Here is a 19348-nt window from a genome sequence, read left to right as displayed (position 1 = left end):
GATTGTGGATAAAGAGTTACCTGTCTAACAGAACACAGAGGGTGTTCTTTAATGGTAGACTCTCCAACATAATCCAGGTAGAAACAGGAATTCCCCAGGGCAGCTGTCTACAGCTACTGAAATGACTGCAATACTTTAACAAAGAGCTCGGACTCCAGAGTGGCGCAGCGGTCTAAGGCACTGCATCTCAGTGCTAGAGGCGTCACTACAGACCCTGGTTTGATTCCAGGCTGTATGACAACCGGCCATGATTGGGAGTCCAAAAGGGCGGCGCACAATTGGCCCAGCGTCGTCAGGGTTTGGCCAGGGTAGGCCATCATTGGAAATAAGAATTTGTTCTTAACTAACTTGCCAAGTTAAATAAAGGTTAAATAAAATAAAAGTTCAATTCAGAATGGGTGGCAAGGAATAAGTTTGTCCTAAATATTTCAGAGACTAAAAGCATTGTATTTGGGAAAAGTCATTCACTAAACCCTAAACCTCAACTAAATCTTGTAATAAATAATGTTGGTTAATTGAGTAAATTGAGGTGACAAAATTGCTTGGAGTAACCCTGGATTGAAAAAGGTGGTCAAAACACATTGATGCAACATTAGCTAAGATGGGGAGAAGTCTGTCCATAATAAAGCGGTCTTCTACCTTCTTAACAGCACTATCAACAAGGTTGTCCAAGTGCTAGTTTTGTAGCACTTGGACAACCATTCAGTCGTGTGGTCAGGTGCCACAAAGAGGGACTTGCAATTGCAATTGGCTCAGAACAGGTCAGCACGGCTGGCCCTTGGATGTACACAGAGAGCAAACATTAATAATAAACATTTCAATCTCTCCTGGCTCAAAGTGGAGGAGAAATTTACTTCATTGCTACACAGCTCAGACACCCATGCATACCCCACAAGACATGCCACCAGAGGTCTCTTCACAGTCCCCAAGTTCAGAACAGACTATGGGAGGCGCACAGTACTACATAGAGCCATTATCACGGATCCCCCGGAACTGTCATTACACACACCTGGCTCCTATTCCCATTGATTAGTAATTGTATAAGTGTGGCCTTTGTTCACCATTGTCCTGTCGATTATTGTTCCAATGTCCGTTGGTAATTTGTAAAATACATTTTAAAAACTATTACGCATTCCTGCGCCTGTCTCCCGACCCCATATTCCAGCGTGACAGCCATGACTACATGTGTAAGGGGTGCGTAACTGGTGGCAGGGAAGTCAGACGCAGGAGAGCAGAACTAGGTAATAGCCGGAGCAGTTTAATTGAAAAAACCAACGGCATTAAGAATAACAAACATGGGTACAAAACCCGTCGCGCACCAGAAAACATGTGCACAAGCACTTACAACAAACAATTTCACACATAGACATGGGGGGACCAGAGGGTTAAATACACAACACTTAATGAGGGAAATGAGAACCAGGTGTGTTGGAAAACAAGACAAAACAAATGGAAAATGAAAAGTGGCTCGACGATGGCTAGAAGACCGGTGATGCCGACCGCCGAACGCCGCCCGAACAAGGAGAGGAACCGACTTCGGTGCAAGTCGTGACAGAACCCTCCCCTTGACGCGCGGCTCCAGCTGCGCGCCGACACCGGCCTATAGGACGACGCGTAGGGCGAGGTGCAGGGCGATCCGGACGGAGACGGTGGAACTCCCGCAGCATTGAAGGGTCTAACACGTCCTTCACCAGAACCCAGCATCTCTCCTCCGGACCGTACCCCTCCAAGTCCACGAGGTACTGAAGGTACCTTGCCCGATGCCTCAAATCCAGTATGAATCAAACGGAGTACGCCGGAGCCCCTCGATGTCCAGAGGGGGCAGAGGAACCTCCCGGACCTCAGACTCCTGGAGCGGGCCAGCCACCACCGGCCTGAAAAGAGACACATGGAATGAGGGGTTAATACGGTAAGCTGTAACCTGTAACTCACCTCATGCAGTCTCCTCAGGACTTTAAATGGCCCCACTGACCCAGCTTCCGGCAGGGCAGGCGGAGGGGCAGGTTTCGGGTCGAGAGCCAGAGCCGGTCCGCCGGTGCAAACACCGGGGCCTCACTGCGGTGATGGTCTGCGCTGGCTTTCTGGCGCAGCACGGCGCGCTGAAGGTGAACATGAACGGCGTCCCATGTCTCCTCCGCGCGCCGGAACCAGTCGTCCACCACAGGAGCCTCGGTCTGACTCTGATGCCAAGGAGCCAGAAGCGGCTGATACCCCAGTACGCACTGGAAGGGGGAGAGGTTAGTGGAGGAGTGGCGGAGCGCCCCCCACTCCCCCGGCCGGTCCTGGAAATAAGACCTCAGAAACCTACCCACATCCTGGTTAACTCTCTCCACCTGCCCATTACTCTCGGGGTGAAAACCCGAGGTAAGGCTGATCGAGCAAGAGGAAACATAAACCCTCACGTCCTTGGCCTAAGTGGGCCACCAGTACTTCCCACTCAGACAGCGCACCGTCCGACCGATGCCTGGATGACCAGAGGAAGGTGACGTGTGGGCCCAAAAGATCAGCCGATCACGGACAGCAGACGGAATGTACAGAAGCCCAGCGAGACACTGGAGGGGAGCGGGCTCTGCACGTAACGCCTGCTCAATGTCCACGTCCAGCTCCCACACTACTGGTGCCACCAGGCCGGGAGTATGGGGGTGGGATCCATGGGCTGCTCCTCTGTGTCATACAACCGGGACAGTGCGTCTGCCTTCACGTTCTGGGAACCTGGTCTTTAAGAAAGGGTGAAAACAAAACGGGTGAAAAACATGGCCCACCTTGCCTGGCGAGGGTTCAGTGTCCTCGCTGCCCAGATGTACTCCAGATTGCGGTGGTCAATCCAGATGAGAAAAGGGTGTTTAGCCCCCTCAAGCCAATGTCACTACGCCTTCAGAGCCTTGACGACAGCCAACAGCTCCTGGTCACCCACTTCATAGTTTCGCTCCGCCGGGCTGAGCTTCCTCGAGAAGAAGGCACAGGGGCGGAGCTTCGGTGGCGTACCCGAGCGCTGAGAGAGCACGGCTCCTATCACAGCCTCGGACACGTCCACCTCCACTATGAACGCCGAAGAGGGATCCGGATGGGACAGCACGGGAGCCGAGGTAAACAGAGCCCTCAGGTGACCAACAGCCCTGTTGCTCAGCCGACCACTGCAAACGTACCGGTCCCCCCTTCAGCAGTGAGGTAATGGGAGCCGCTACCTGACCAAAACCCCGAATAAACCTCCGGTAGTAATTGGCAAACCCTAGAAACCGCTGCACCTCCTTTACCGTGGTGGGAGTTGGCCAATTACGCACGGCTGAAATGCGGTCACTCTCCATCTCCACCCCTGATGTGGATATTCGGTACCCTAGAAAGGAGACGGACTGTTGGAAGAACAGGCATTTCTCAGCCTTGACGTACAGTTCATGCTCCAACGGTCAACCAAGCACCCTGCGCACCAGGGACACATGCTCGGCGCATGTAGCGGAGCATATCAGAATGTCATTAATATACACCACTACACCCGGCCCGTGCAGGTCCCTGAAAATCTGGTCTACAAAGGCTTGGAAGACTGATGGAGCATTCATCAACCCCTACGGCATGACGAGGTACTCATAATGCCCTGAGGTCGTACTGAACACCGTCTTCCACTCGTCTCCCTCCCTGATATGCACCAGGTTGTAAGCGCTCCTGAGATCTAGTTTGGTAAGAGGTAGCGATAAGAGGTAGCGGGTAACTGCACCTCACAGTGATCTGATTTAGGCCTCGGTAGTCAATACACGGGCGCAGACCTCCCTTCTTCTTCTTCACAAAAAATAAACTCGAGGAAGCGGGTGAAGTGGAGGACCGAATGTACCCCTGACGCAGGGATTCGGAGACATATGTTTCCATAGCCGCCGTCTCCGCCTGTGACGGGATACACGTGACTCCTGGGAAGTGCAGAGTCTACCAGGAGATTTATTGCACAATCCCCCCATCGATGGGGTGGTAATTGAGTCGCCTTCTTTTTGGAGAAGGCGAGAGCCAAATCAGAATATTCGGGGGGAATGTGTACGGTGGAGACCTGGTATGGACTTTCCACCGTAGTAGCATCAACGGAAACCCCTAAACACCTCCCTCCCTGAGTACTCTCGCGACCACCCCGTGAGAGCCCTCTGTTGCCATGAAATGGGGGGGGCATGACAAGCTAACCAGGGAATGCCTAGTACCACGGGAAACGCAGGAGAGTCAATGAGGAAGAGACTGATTCTCTCCTCGTGACCCCCCTGCGTCACCATGCCCAGGGGGATGGTAGCTCCCCTAATTAACCCGGACCCTAATGGTCGACTGTCAAGAGCGTGAACTGGGAAAGGCATAACCACTAGAACAATAGGGATCCCTAACCTATGGGCGAATGCTCTGTCGATAAAATTCCCAGCCGCACCTGAATCAACGAGCGCCTTATGCTGGCAATGCGGGGAACACTCAGGAAAGTAAACATGCACAAACAGGTGAACAACAGAGGGCTCTGGATGAGAGTGGTGCATGCTCACCTGGAGCGACGCCAGAGTGCCCGGCCTGCTGCCTCGACCCCTATAGGAACCAACCCGGCACCACCAGCAGCGTGACCTCTGCGGCCACAGATGGTACACGTGAATGCCCCTCCTCCGGCCTCCCTGAGCGTAGCACCTCCCAGCTCCATAGGCACCGGAGCGGGTGACCAGCAGGTTTTCCAACCGAATGGACAGATCCACCAGCTGGTCGAAGGTGAGGGTGGTATCCCTGCAGGCCAACTCCCGACGGACATCCTCGCGCAGGCTGCAACGGTAGTGGTCGATAAGGGCCCTATCGTTCCATCCCGCTCCTGCGGCCAGGGTCTGATATTCCAGGGCGAACTCCTGGGCGCTCCTTGTCCCCTGCCTCAGGTGGAAAAGACGTTCACCCGCCGCTCTACCCTCGGGCGGGTGGTCGAAGACTGCCCATAAGCAGCGGGTGAACTCTGTGAAGTCGTCCAACGCCGTATCTCCTTCTCCCCACACGGCGTTAGCCCACTCCAGAGCTCTCCTTGAGAGACACGAGACGAGGGCGGACACCCTCTCCCTTCCCGAGGGAGCCGGGTAAATGGTGCCCAGGTATAGGTCCAGCTGTAGCAGGAAACCCTGGCACCGTGCTGCCGTCCCATCATACTCCCCGGGAAGGGCGAGACGCATCCCACTGGGACCGGGTACAGGAGGTACGAGTAGTGGTAACCCCTGTTGTGTTGGTGGAGGCGCTGGAGGGACTCTCTGTCTCTCCCAGCGGTCCAATGTCTGAACGACGCGGTCCATCGCATCGCCGAGATGTTGTAGCATCGCCGCGTGATCTCTGATGCGCTCCTCGACTCCTATAACCGGGGTACCTGCTCCTGCTGACTCCATGGTGAGGTGTGGAATTCTGTAAGGGGTGCGTAACTGGTGGCAGGGAAGTCAGATGCAGGAGATCAGGACTAGGTAGCAGTTTAATTGAAAAAAACAATGGCATAAAGAATAACAAACATGGGTACTAAACCCGTCGCGCACCAGAAAAGCACTTACAACAAACAATTCCACACAAAGACATGGGGGGGAACAGAGGGTTAAATACACAACACTTAATAAGGGAAATGAGAACCAGGTGTGTAGTAAAACAAGACAAAACAAATGGAAAATGAAAAGTGGATCGACGATGGCTAGAAGACCGGTGAAGCCGTCCGCCGAACGCCGTCCGAACAAGGAGAGGAACCGACTTCGGTGGAAGTCGTGACAACATGGAACTCTATTCCAAATCAGGTAACTGATGCAAGCAGTAGAATCAGATTTAAAAAACAGATAAAAATACACCTTATGGAACAGTAGGGGACTGTGAAGTAACACAAACATAGACATATCAAATCAAATTGTATTTGTCACTTGCGCCGAATACAACCGTTGTAGACCTTACAGTAAAATGCTTGCTTACAAGCCCTTAACCAACAATGCCGTTTTAAGAAAGTATTTACTAAAATAAACTGAAGTAAAAAAGAAAAAAGAGGAAAATAGAAAAATAACAAATAATTAAAGAGCAACAATAAAATAACAGATACGAGGCCATATACAGGGGATACCGGTACAGAGTTAATGTGCAGGGGCATATGTTAGTCGAGGTAATTAAGGTAAAATGTACATGTAGGTAAAGTGACTATGCCATAGATAATAAACAGAGAATAGCTGCTGTTTTTCCAAATAATTGTGGGGGGGGGGTAATGCAAACAGTACGGGTAGCCTTTTGATTAGCTGTTCAGGAGTCTTATGGCTTGGGGGTAGAAGCTGTTAACAAACACAAGTGAGATCTGGTCGACAGACTCCCTGGATTGTGGTGTTACGGGTATTCATGTGGGCGTATTACTATGCCTCCCGGAGTAGCTCCTACATTTGTGAGACAATACAATTTTCCGCTCGCAGCGTACGCAGCGGTACAAGAGATTATCGACTCCCTATTAGCTAAATGGATAATCAGGGAATGTAACAGTACGTACAGTTTTGAAACCAACGGGTAAATGGTGTCTTAACATTGACTAACTCAACAAGCTGGTTTCGTTGTCTCGTTGGCCAATGACACAGCTCAACCAAGAGTTGCCAAGGTGGCAAATACTTCTCCACCATCGACGTGGTGAATGGTTTCTGGACCATGACAGTCGAGCCTCGTGACCAACACAAGTTGGCTTTCCCTTTCTCGAACAAGCTCTTCACGTTCAATCGTTGCCCGTCCGGGTATGAAAATTCCCCTCAGAGTTCAACATCTTCCTGCACAAGGCGATGCCAGACGCAGACTCTAGGGGTACGTTAATCTACGTGGATGATGTTCTCATGAGAAGTGAGACTAGGTCACATCACCTCCACGAGATGGAGGTGCGGCAGGGGCTAAGTTGGCCATCGTGAAAGGACAATGGTGCAGGACCCAGGTAAACTACGTTGGGCTTCTGGTGGGTGGTGAGGGCATCCTGCCACAGTCTAACAGAATCCAAGCAGTCCACAACATCAAAACACCTACAAACCGTCATAAGGTGTGCAGTTTCTTGGGAGTATGTAATTACTCCCGTCAATTCATCAAAAACTACACTGACTTGTCAAAGCCTTTATCCGCCTTCTTCAGAAAGACATCCTGTTCGTTTGGGATGGCACCCACAACGAATCTGTGACTTCCTTTAAAAGCCTGCTTCGCGAGGCACCCTGCCTGGTATACCCCAACAAAGACAAGATGTTATTTTTGGAAATTGATTTTTCAGAGCACTGCCTTCGGGAATGTACCAAATATGACCAAGACAAGCGTGCTTACGCGAGCAAAACACTCAACCCTGCTGAACACAAGTACTCAGACTGCAAAAAAGCACTGTTGTCTGGGCGGTCAAACACTTCACCAATTATGTCAGCCGACAAAAAGGTGATCCTGGAAACATGTCACTAGCCGGTGACCTTTCTGAAAAGCCAATGAATCCGTGAGGGTGCTGTACACAACCGCAGAATAGCGGCTTGGCTTATGACGCTGCAGAGCCAAGATGTAGTAGTCAACTACGTAAAAAAAATTCAAACCTGCCTTTGAGCGGGGCTTTGGCGGTGGGTCAACGCTGTGGTGACGATGAAACCGACTTCACACCAGACTTCGCCTAGATGCAGAGAACGTGTACCGCCAACACATTCCACCTGCGGTGCATTTGAGTTGGGCCGGGGCTGACTGGACCATCCCAGGCAGTTAAGCACGCCCAGCTACACACTGCCCATATATTGGCCCAACTCCAAAAGTTCACAGTCACCCAGTCAGAACTAGCAGAGCCCATGTGAGAAAATATACACAAGCTAATAGTGTAATTATAGAATGCTAGTAGATGTATATTAAGAAGCAAAGTGACAACTGCATCGTTGTCATCAGCATTGTTGCATATGCTGCATTGACCATGCAGACTGAACGCAAGTGTCTCGTGGTCGAGGCAAAACAAATGCGTTCCTTGAGTGACGGGAGCCGGGGCTAGGTCTGTGTGGAAAGCGGCATTGAGAGAGAGAGTGGCGAGAGTGGAGAGAGATGATTCAAGTAGCGAAGTAAACTATAAAAATGGACGTTACACACTGCGTGTCACATTTAACAAACAAAACATACAAATACTGTTATAGAAGGTAAAGTAAAAACCCAAACCGGTCCGTGCATCAATACAGGTATACCGCCCAGCCCTAAGAATATCTATAGATTGAAAACGGTTCTAAATGTAGGATTTTGGTGCGACAGTACCCATGTGAAAATTGCCACACCACAGCAGGAAAACAATCCAGATTTCTATCTCAACCCTTAGCTGTTAATGTGTACTCTTTCCAAAGACGTTCACTACCTCTTGTTAGGCGTGTATATGGGAGGCGAAGTCAAGTGCAGGAGAGCGGAGTATAATAAACAGGCGCACTTTAATACCGGTCAATAAACGACAGCACATCAAACATACTAGTGCCATAAAAACACGGTCTAATACAAAAGTGCGGCGCCTGACAAAATGTCCACGTAACAATAAACAATTACACACAAAGACGTGATGGGAAACAGAGGACTAAATACATGTAGATTGATTGGGGAATGAAAACCAGGTATGTATGGAACAAGACAAAACAAATGGACATATGAGAAATGGAGCGGCGAATGCCGGTGACGTCAATCGCCGAACGCTGCCCGAACAAGGAGAGGAGCCGACTTCGGAGGAAGTCGTGACACGTCTGTCCTAGCAAATTGTTCGTCAGGGATAACACTGAGCGTATTTGTGGTCTTAAGCCTATCACCAGCGAAGAACGCTGTAGAGCTGAACTAACAATAAGGGATGGGGTCACCACCACACAAGTGGTTGTTGTAGGGAATCGATGGTTGGTTAACACCCCGTTTGCGTCCGCCACTATGACTTATGAACGCCATGACGCGTTTGCTAAGCATTCCCTTGAGCTACCACGAGCCATTCAAAACCAAATCCAGTATGAGGGACCAATGACTGTTGATCTTGGTGTACTGGATGAGGCACTTTTAGTTGATCCGACTGACTACAACCCAAAAGATTGGTCTGTCACCCGCTCTTGGACGGTGCCGGACAGTATCCTGACTGTTACCATGATCCTTAGTCTAATTTCCCTTGGTGTGTGCACCTACTACGTACACATGCGCAATTGAAGACCTAATGAGGTCTTATACTAGGATGACCTGTGGGACGGAAGTGATCCCGATTTTTGGAAAGTTGGCAATAGATCTTGAAACCCGGGGGTCCATCCACAGCAACCCCAGCCTCCTCTCCTGAATTCGCTAGGTCAGCACCGTAATGTCCCCTGTTTCCACGTGCCTTAACCTCTCTTGGGCACGTGAGACGGTAGCGTCCCACCACTTCAACAGCCAGTGAAACTGCTGGGCGCCAAATTCAAATACAGAAATACTCATTATAAAAATTCAGAAAACAAAACATATTTTACATAGGTTTAAAGATTAACTTCTTGTGAATCCAACCACGGTGTCAGATTTAAAAAATGCTTTACGGCGAAAGCATACATTACGATTATGAGAACATAGCCCACAAGACAAATCATTACATACAGTAGCCAGCCAGATAGAACAGTTACACAATTTAGAAATAGAGATAAAATTAATCCCTTACCTTTGATGGTATTCATATGTTTGCACTCAGCAGACATTCATTTACTCAATAAATGTTCCTCTTGTTCGATAAAGTCTCTTTATACCCAAAAACCTCAGTTTTGTTCGCGCGTTTCTTCAGTAATCCACAGGCTGAAACGCAGTCAAAACAGGAAGACAAAAAAATCKAAATTGTATCCGTAAAGTTCATAGAAACATGTCAAACGATGTTTATATTCAAACCTCAGTTTGTTCGATACTATTTCGATACTATTTCAACCGGACAATAACGTCGTCAATATAAAATGTAAACAAGAAACGCACTCTCTCGGTCTTGCGCAGGAAAAAGCTCTGTGAAACTTTAGGGTCCACTCATTCAGACTGCTCTTACTTCCTAATTTTTCGGAATACAAGACTGAAACACATTCTAAAGACTGTTGACATCTAGTGGAAGGCATAGAAACTGCAAGTTGAGTCCTAAGTCAAGGGATACTGTAATGGCATTGAATAGAAAACAACAAACCCCCCCAAAAAAATATTCTCAGGTTTTTGCCTGCCAAATCAGTTCTGTTAAACTCACAGACACTATTTTAACAGTTTTGGAAACTTTAGAGTGTTTTCTATCCAAATCTACCAGTTATATGCATATCATATCTTCTGGGCCCAAGAAACAGGCCGTTTAATTTAGGCATGCATTTCATCCAAAATTCCGAATGCTGCCCCCTACCCTGGAGAAGTTAACTACCCACCTTCAAGTAGGATCCCCCTAAATATGACATTAGAGACAATGCCACGATAGAGTAATTTAGCCAAGACCTTGGACGTATATAGAACATAGTCCAAGTTAGATGATTAAGGTGTCGTAGCTAAATTTTGTATATCTTTTGATTCATTTTTGTTTCATTTCCTTTGACACTTAGGAAGTGAGAGAGCCGTAAACAAGTTCCCCATACAACCACCAGTAAGTAACACAACAACGCTCATTTGGTGAAGAAACGTAATAATGTGTTGCCTGAGTGTTGTGTGTTATTAACCTCTCTGGTTCAAGTGGGACGCTAGCGTTCCACCTCGACAACAGCCAGTGAAATTGCAGGGAGCCAAATTCAAAACAACAGAAATCCCATAATTAAAATTCCTCAAACATACAAGTATTATCCACCATTTTAAAGATAAACTTCTTGTAAATCCAACCACAGTGTCCGATTTCAAAAAGGCTTTACTGCGAAAGCATACCATGCAATTATGTTAGGTCAGCACCTAGTCACAGAACCATACAGCCATTTTTCCAGCCAAAGAGAGGAGTCACAAAAAGCAGAAATAAAGATAAAATGAATCACTAACATTTGATGATCTTCATCAGATGGCACTCATAGGACTTCATGTTACACAATACATGTATGTTTTGTTCGATAAAGTTCATATTTATATCCAAAAATCTCAATTTACATTGGCGCGTTATGGTCAGAAATGCATTGTCTCAAACAAACATCCGGTGAAAGTGCAGAGAGCCACATCAAATTACAGAAATACTCATCATAAACATTGATAAACGATACAAGTGTTATTCATGGAAATAAAGATGAACTTCTCCTTAATGCAACCGCTGTGTCAGATTTCAAAAAGGCTTTACGGTGAAAGAACACTTTGCGATTATGTTAGGTCTGCACCTAGCCACAGAAACCCATACAGCCATTTTCCAGCCAGGAGAGTGTCACAAAAGTACGAAATAGCATTAAAATTAATCACTTACCTTTGATGATCTTCATCTGGTGGCACTCCCAGGTCTCCATGTTAGACAATAATTGTTCGTTTTGTTCGATAATGTCCCTCTTTATGACCAAATACCTCCTTTTTTTCGCACGTTTTGTCCAGTAATCCAGTAATAAAAGGCGCGTGCACTAATTCCAGAGGAAAGTTTTTAAAAAGTACAATAAAAGTTAGTAGAAACATGCCAAACGATGTTTAAAATCAATCCTCCGGTTGTTTTTGTCATAATTTATCAATAATATTTCAACCGGGCAAAAGCTTCGTCAATAGGAAAGGAGAAACAAGAAAAGCGCGTTCCCGATCAGGGCGCATGGCTGATGAATGGAAATTTCCACTGGCCACTGATTGAAAGTTCTGTATCTCCCTCATTTTTCAGAGTAAAAGCCTGAAACAATGCCTAAAGACTGGCCACATGTACAGGAAGACACGGAGCTCGTGAACTGGGTCCTAAGTCTTTGTATGGTGGATAGGCTTACAATGGAAAAACAGCCTTTCAAAATAATAGTACTTCCTGGTTGGATTTTCCTCGGGTTTTCGCCTGCCATATCAGTTCTGTTATACTCACAGACATTATTTTAACAGTTTTGGAAACTTTGGAGTGTTTTCTATCCAAATGTACTAATTATATGCATTTCCTATCTTCTGGGCCTGAGTAGTAGGCAGTTTAATTTGGGCACGCTTTTCATCCAAAATTCCGATTGCTGACCCTACCCTAGTGAAGTTAACGTCTGCCTAAGTTACTGCCTAGATCCACTAGCCAGGACAACCGGACGACGGGCCAGAACGCAGAGCCACAGCCGGACCTCCTCTGTCCATTGTGGTAGTGGTCTGCAGCTTGCAGACATCCTACCAGGTTAAACCACCAAGGGGGGACTGCTACGATGATCCACAGGGTACCCTTGTGACCCGAGGGTATAAAACATGTGAGTGAAGAATTTACATATCAGACTAAGTTTACTACACGCTGCAGCAAAGGTTTATGACTAGTTGTGACCCCGAAACGCAACACGAAGTTGAAGACAAAGTAAAATCTCTGAACATTCAAGTTTATGGTGGAGTACCTATTCTAAGTACTGTATCTAGGAAGGTGAACAGGACCCTCTGGCTATTATTTTCAAGTCACCGGGTGTCTACACGGCCCTCCTACCCATGCTGGTCGACACGGCTGATTAGCCGTCCTGTGAAGACCACTCACAGAACGAGTGCAAGGAAACAGACGACTAAGAGAAAGGACATTGTGACATCGTGTGGACAATCAGAGACTTACACCTGAAGATGAAAGAACAAGGCGTCGGCCAAACCTTTCCCACTAAGCAGAACCCTCGGCCCACGAATAGATATCCAATGGAGACCTTCAACACGTAAATACATGCATTACACTTCTTACCCATAGGAGCGGCAGTTCGGGGGCAAGGTCTTAGGGCTATAACTAAACATAGTTTACAAATGTATCCAAGTGTTGAATCTCTTTAAATCTCCATCTTGTGTAACACGTGTCATATTGTGTTGGTTCACTAGGTATCTGTTGTCATTGTATTAAATTCTAATCAATAGCCTAGACTGTTTGTGTATGTGTATCTTATGTTATTATTTGGCTTGTTAGTAAATAAATCATCAACTCAATTTGTGTGGTATGGAATGATTAGTGAGACCCGGGTTTGTGCAGATTTACGAATTGCGCGACGTTCAGAATGAGACTAATGAGGAAATTAATAAATGAGTGAGTGCTATGAAATCAATATTCTGATATACTTTGAGTTAAATCGGGAAACGGTAACTCATTCAACAAACTTTTCCCATGGTGCCTCAGGTTACCGAGTTAATGGTTACCTGATAAATTTAATCACGTAATTATAAACATAGTTAATTATTCGATAAATAGCATGTCATCACATTAATGATAATACGTCACGACACTTGGCACACCTGTATTTGGGGAGGTTCTCCCATTTTTCTCTGCAGATCCTCTCAAGCGCTGTCAGGTTGGATAGGGAGCATCGCTGCACAGGTATTTTCAGGTCTCTCCAGAGATGTTCGATCAGGTTCAAGTCTGGGCTCTGGCTGGACCACTCAAGGACATTCAGAGACTTGCCCCAGTCTAAGGTCCTGAGTGCTCTGGAGCAGGTTTTCATCAAGGATCTCTTTGTACTTTGCTCCGTTCATCTTTCCCTCGATCCTGAGTAGTCTCCCAGTCCCTGCCGCTGCAAAACATCCCCACAGCATGATGCTGCCACCARCATGCTTCACCATGGGGATGGTGCCAGGTTTCCTCCAGGCCAGAGAATCTCGTTTCTCATAGTCTGAGAGTCCTTTAGGTGGCTCCAAGCGGGCTGTCCAAGCGGTCTGTCATGTGCCTTTTACTGAGGAGTGGCTTCCGTCTGGCCATTCTATCATAAAGGCCTGATTGGTTGAGTGCTGCAGAGATGGTTGTCCTACTGAAAGGTTCTCCCATCTCCAGAGAGGAATTCTGGAGCTCTGTCAGAGTGACCGTCGGGTCTTGGTCACCTCCCTGACCAAGATCCTTATCCCTCGATTGCTCAGTTTGCATAAATGCTACCCTTCCCCAGATCTGTGCGTCTACACAATCCTGTCTCGGGAGCTCTACAGACAATTCCTTCGACCTCCTGGCTTGGTTCTTGCATTGTCAACTGTGGGACCTCATATAGATAGGTATGTGCCTTCCATGTCCAATCAATTGAATTTACCACAGGTGGACTTCATTCAAGTTGTAGAAACATCTCAAGGATGATCAATGGAAATGATGCACCTGAGCTCAATTTCAAATCTCATAGCAAAGGGTCTGAATACTTATATACACTGCTCAAAAAAATAAAGGGAACAGTTAAACAACACAATGTAACTCCAAGTCAATCACACTTCTGTGAAATCAAACTGTCCACTTAGGAAGCAACACTGATTGACAATAAATTTCACATGCTGTTGTGCAAATGGAATAGACAACAGGTGGAAATTATAGGCAATTAGCAAGACACCCCCAATAATGGAGTGGTTCTGCAGGTGGTGACCACAGACCACTTCTCAGTTCCTATGCTTCCTGGCTGATCTTTTGGTCACTTTTGAATGCTGGCGGTGCTTTCACTCTAGTGGTAGCATGAGACAGAGTCTACAACCCACACAAGTGGCTCAGGTAGTGCAGCTCATCCAGGATGGCACATCAATGCGAGCTGTGGCAAGAAGGTTTGCTGTGTCTGTCAGCGTAGTGTCCAGAGCATGGAGGCGCTACCAGGAGACAGGCCAGTACATCAGGAGACGTGGAGGAGGCCGTAGGAGGGCAACAACCCAGCAGCAGGACCGCTACCTCCGCCTTTGTGCAAGGAGGAGCACTGCCAGAGCCCTGCAAAATGACCTCCAGCAGGCCACAAATGTGCATGTGTCTGCTCAAACAGTCAGAAACAGACTCCATGAGGGTGGTATGAGGGCCCGACGTCCACAGGTGGGGGTTGTGCTTACAGCCCAACACCGTGCAGGACGTTTGGCATTTGCCAGAGAACACCAAGATTGGCAAATTCGCCACTGGCGCCCTGTGCTCTTCACAGATGAAAGCAGGTTCACACTGAGCACATGTGACAGACGTGACAGAGTCTGGAGACGCCGTGGAGAACGTTCTGCTGCCTGCAACATCCTCCAGCATGACCGGTTTGGCGGTGGGTCAGTCATGGTGTGGGGTGGCATTTCTTTGGGGGGGCCGCACAGCCCTCCATGTGCTCGCCAGAGGTAGCCTGACTGCCATTAGGTACCGAGATGAGATCCTCAGACCCCTTGTGAGACCATATGCTGGTGCGGTTGACCCTGGGTTCCTCCTAATGCAAGACAATGCTAGACCTCATGTGGCTGGAGTGTGTCAGCAGTTCCTGCAAGAGGAAGGCATTGATGCTATGGACTGGCCCGCCCGTTCCCCAGACCTGAATCCAATTGAGCACATCTGGGACATCATGTCCACCAACGCCACGTTGCACCACAGACTGTCCAGGAGTTGGCGGATGCTTTAGTCCAGGTCTGGGAGGAGATCCCTCAGGAGACAATCCGCCACCTCATCAGGAGCATGCCCAGGCGTTGTAGGGAGGTCATACAGGCACGTGGAGGCCACACACACTACTGAGCCTCATTTTGACTTGTTTTAAGGACATTACATCAAAGTTGGATCAGCCTGTAGTGTGGTTTTCCACTTTAATTTTGAGTGTGACTCCAAATCCAGACCTCCATGGGTTGATAAATTTGATTTCCATTGATAATTTTTGTGTGATTTTGTTGTCAGCACATTCAACTATGTAAAGAAAAAAGTATTTAATAAGAATATTTCATTCATTCAGATCTAGGATGTGTTATTTTAGTGTTCCCTTTATTTTTTTGAGCAGTGTATATATAAGGTATTTCTGTTTTTGTGTTTTGATACATTTGCAAACATTTCTAAAAACCTGTTTTCACTTTGTCATTTTGGGGTATTGTGTGTAGATTGATGAGGAAAACAATTTACTTAATCCATTATAGAATAAGACTGGAACATAACAAAATGTGGAAAAAGGGGTCTGAATATTTTCCACATGCACTGTATCTAATCAGATAAACTCTTTCAGACAAGTAGCCTCCCACTGGATACACCAAGTCCTTTCAATTTGGGTAATTTTMAAATATTTGGTTGAGAATTTGATCAATGATATTACAACCTATATACCCCCACTCAAAAAGACAGCCAAAAGTTTGTTGAATTTCCAATGTGCTATCACTATGCTTTCATCCATCTGAAAGCACAACCCAATTTTTGGTTTAGTTGTCCCCCAAATGTCTATCACTGCGCTTGCAACTATTTAAAATCACAGCAAAGTTCAAATGGGACTACAATGTCCGATATTTTGCTTATTTATACAACAGATTAATGTGGTATTACTGTGCTTCATCTAATAGCAGAACCAAATGGCCTGGATTGCAGTTCAGATTACATTAAAATTAGGCAACATGGTGGAAGTGATCAATGCCGTTGGAGATTCTGCACAGATTATTACAACAATTGTGAAGATCTCCACAGACCTGTAATTACCTATGCATGATATGTTGAACACGCAAGCTTTATTAAGATTATACAAGAAGACATTTATACACAACCAAATATCAACATTTGAAGGACATTTATATTTAGTTTGGATAGTTCCATCTGTGTCACTGACCCAGTCTGGCTTTAATTCCAGTTTGTCTACAAATTAGTAATTGATCTGTTGGATTCACGTCTATATCTCAACCCCAAATCTACATTAAATTATAGGAGTAAATCAAATCAAACTTTAAAAATTCACTTTAAATAAAGTTTGATTTGATTTAGTCACATTGTTTAACTTACATTTTTGGTTGAAATGGAGATGTGAATCTAACATATCAATTATTAATTTGTAAAAAAACTGGAATTAGGTCAGTGGCACAGATGGAACTATCCAAGTAGAAGATGCATCGCCTTCAAATGTTGATATTTGGTTGGGTTGACAACCAAACACAATTCAATATCATTACATTTGAATTCAATCAGAGCTTGAAACCCTAGGCCTATGTATTATCTATTTTTAGTTGAGTCCAGGGATGAATTGAAACAATAGATGTTGACTATGAAAAAGATATATAGGCCTAAATAGCATCATTGACGCTATGAGTGATAAAGTATGGTCTCATTTCATTTGCTCTGTTAAACCAACCCTTTGGAATTACTTTGATGATAGCACATTGGTAATAGTCAGTGAGAAATATCATACGCGGGGCTGGGCTTGTTTAAAACCCTGGATGGGAGACCAAAGGGTAGCTGTAGTTAAATTCATTTTCCAGTAGGAGGTGCTGCCCTGCCTATATTTTTGTTTTCTGATAGTGGAAATAAAGTTGAAGATCTGATATTGTTTTAAAGGTACAAATTCAACATATTTTATACAAGGTTTGTCTATGTTAATATTTGGTTACCATGATGACATAATCCTGTGGTTGAAATTTCACCCTCAAAACAACAGTTTATTTTGATTTACTTTTTTCAAATTGAATGCATTTTCCATGTAGATTCAATATGTCAATACTTTGCTTTGACAAATTATGTTGGAACAATGTTGATTTAACCAGTTTGTGACCAGTGGGCTAAGCATTTCAATAGCAGTAGAATATGAACTAACAAAAAAATTTCAATGACCCAACATGTTTCTTTTCAAAAACCTGAGGAACAATATACTCTAATAAAAAAGTAAAATCTTTCCCATTAGGCATCCTCTTTTACCCCCAGACCTACATAGCCTACCTCTTGTAAAAAACGAATTAGTAGGGGTATCCTTATTATCATGAACACTTCCTTAATCCAAAACTGAACATTCTAGACCTATAGGCCATTATGTAAATCATATTTCAATAGTAACCATAGATGCCTACCATATAGTTTTTCATTAACATTATACAGTTACACTAGAAGTAGGAAATATTAGAGAGGAGTTGATATGGGTCCTATGTGAAACTATTACATTTTTTATATATTTGTCAAAATGATGTCAGGAAATTATTTGATGACAAATGTAATAACAAAAATAATAATAATTATGTAGCCAGTGATGTAGTGGTAAAAAAAACATGTAGGTAAACTGATCGCAGGTTGAGGTGAAAAAAGTAAAGCTTCCTACACTTTCAATGCATTTTACGCTAAATGTGGGTAAACTGCATTTACCCTCCACTACACAGCTGCATGTAACTGTTTTCAATATTAATTCACACTGAAAGGATATAGCCTACTGAGCTACACATTTCTCAATACTAATTTATACCATTAGGCCTGCCAATGGGAAAAATTGCATGCATAACTCATGAAAGTGTGCTTGGAAATCGATCAGACAATAGCCTATCCAGAATGATCTTATCATATCCGAGGGGAATTGAATTTATTTGTGCCAATTTATATTATTTACCTAGGCTATAGGCTACCATTTATTTATTCTACTTTCTAGGATTGTATAAGAAGTATCACACTGGTGTACAGGATAAAGAACGTTGAAAATATGCTCCCATTCACCATAATACAATATGAAAGGTTATGAAGAACTAAAATACGTTATGAATTAATAACTATTAAAGCAAAATAGGCCTGTAGCCTATTATAGTCTGGTAATCAAATGTCTACGATAAAAAAATATTTATATGCTTGTTTGCATAAAAGTGTGTGTGAATCTCACGTACCATGTTGTGATGGGACGTCAGTTTGCAACTCTTCTTCGTCCGACTTGAGATGTTGTGGTTTCGCTTGCTTGCGGCGGGACATGTTGTCAGTTATCATCTAGTTGCGTTGCTGCATTTGCCGATACATTGGCAGCAAACAAATAGAACCCGTCAGAGAAAGTTGGGCCAGTGAAATAAGGTATAGCATATTAGCTGACTTGACCCATGTGCAGATTGCGCATGTCGGTGTAATTATGATGGAGGATAATGCTTAACCACTCTTGGTAGCTTTCGATTGGCTAAGGTCCAACAGACCCACACTAGATATGGAAATGAGGGATGTGTCTCATAATTACACTATACTCTGCTTCTTATTCATCTGTCTTTCCACACGGTCCACCCTACAACAGTGATGGACATTAGGCTAGGTGTGAACAGTTCTCCAACAGTTGGTTTTGTGTTTACTTTTGTAAATACATTTTTTCCATCAGTTTTTACTGTAGCCTACATTTTCCCCCAAGGCTTATTTTAGTTTAAGTACGTCACATCGTTATCACAAGCCCTTTCTTTTGATTTTCTCCACTTCCATTCCTGTTTTTTTCTTCACATTTGACAAATTATTTTGGAAATCTACACATGGACAAGAAAGTCCTAGCCGGAAAAGTCTTGCCCAGTGCCTTTATCCTCCTGGTCTTCTACTTATCATGAAGCTGAGCAAAAGAGGAGGACAGTTTTTTTTTAAATATGAAGAAAGCAAGAGTCCGGTTCAGCTGCCCAACAGATGCCACGGGCCATGGTCAAATACTTACCT

The 19348-nt window shown here is 45.3% G+C and overlaps 1 protein-coding gene across 1 annotated transcript in view; it reads right to left on the bottom strand.

Moving 5' to 3' along the window:
- The window catches only part of LOC112068539 (sal-like protein 3), a 33497-nt gene extending 14857 nt beyond the window's left edge, over nucleotides 1-18640 (bottom strand). The window contains 1 exon segment of the mRNA XM_024135692.2: nucleotides 18559-18640. Within this exon segment, the coding sequence (XP_023991460.2) occupies nucleotides 18559-18640 (82 nt within the window).
- Between the last annotated feature and the right edge of the window lie 708 nt (nucleotides 18641-19348).

Source organism: Salvelinus sp. IW2-2015, unplaced genomic scaffold (genome assembly GCF_002910315.2).
Source record: "Salvelinus sp. IW2-2015 unplaced genomic scaffold, ASM291031v2 Un_scaffold560, whole genome shotgun sequence".
Lineage (NCBI taxonomy): Eukaryota > Metazoa > Chordata > Actinopteri > Salmoniformes > Salmonidae > Salvelinus > Salvelinus sp. IW2-2015.
Note: the sequence above shows the minus strand (reverse complement) of the source record. Positions and strands in the feature narration are given on the sequence as shown.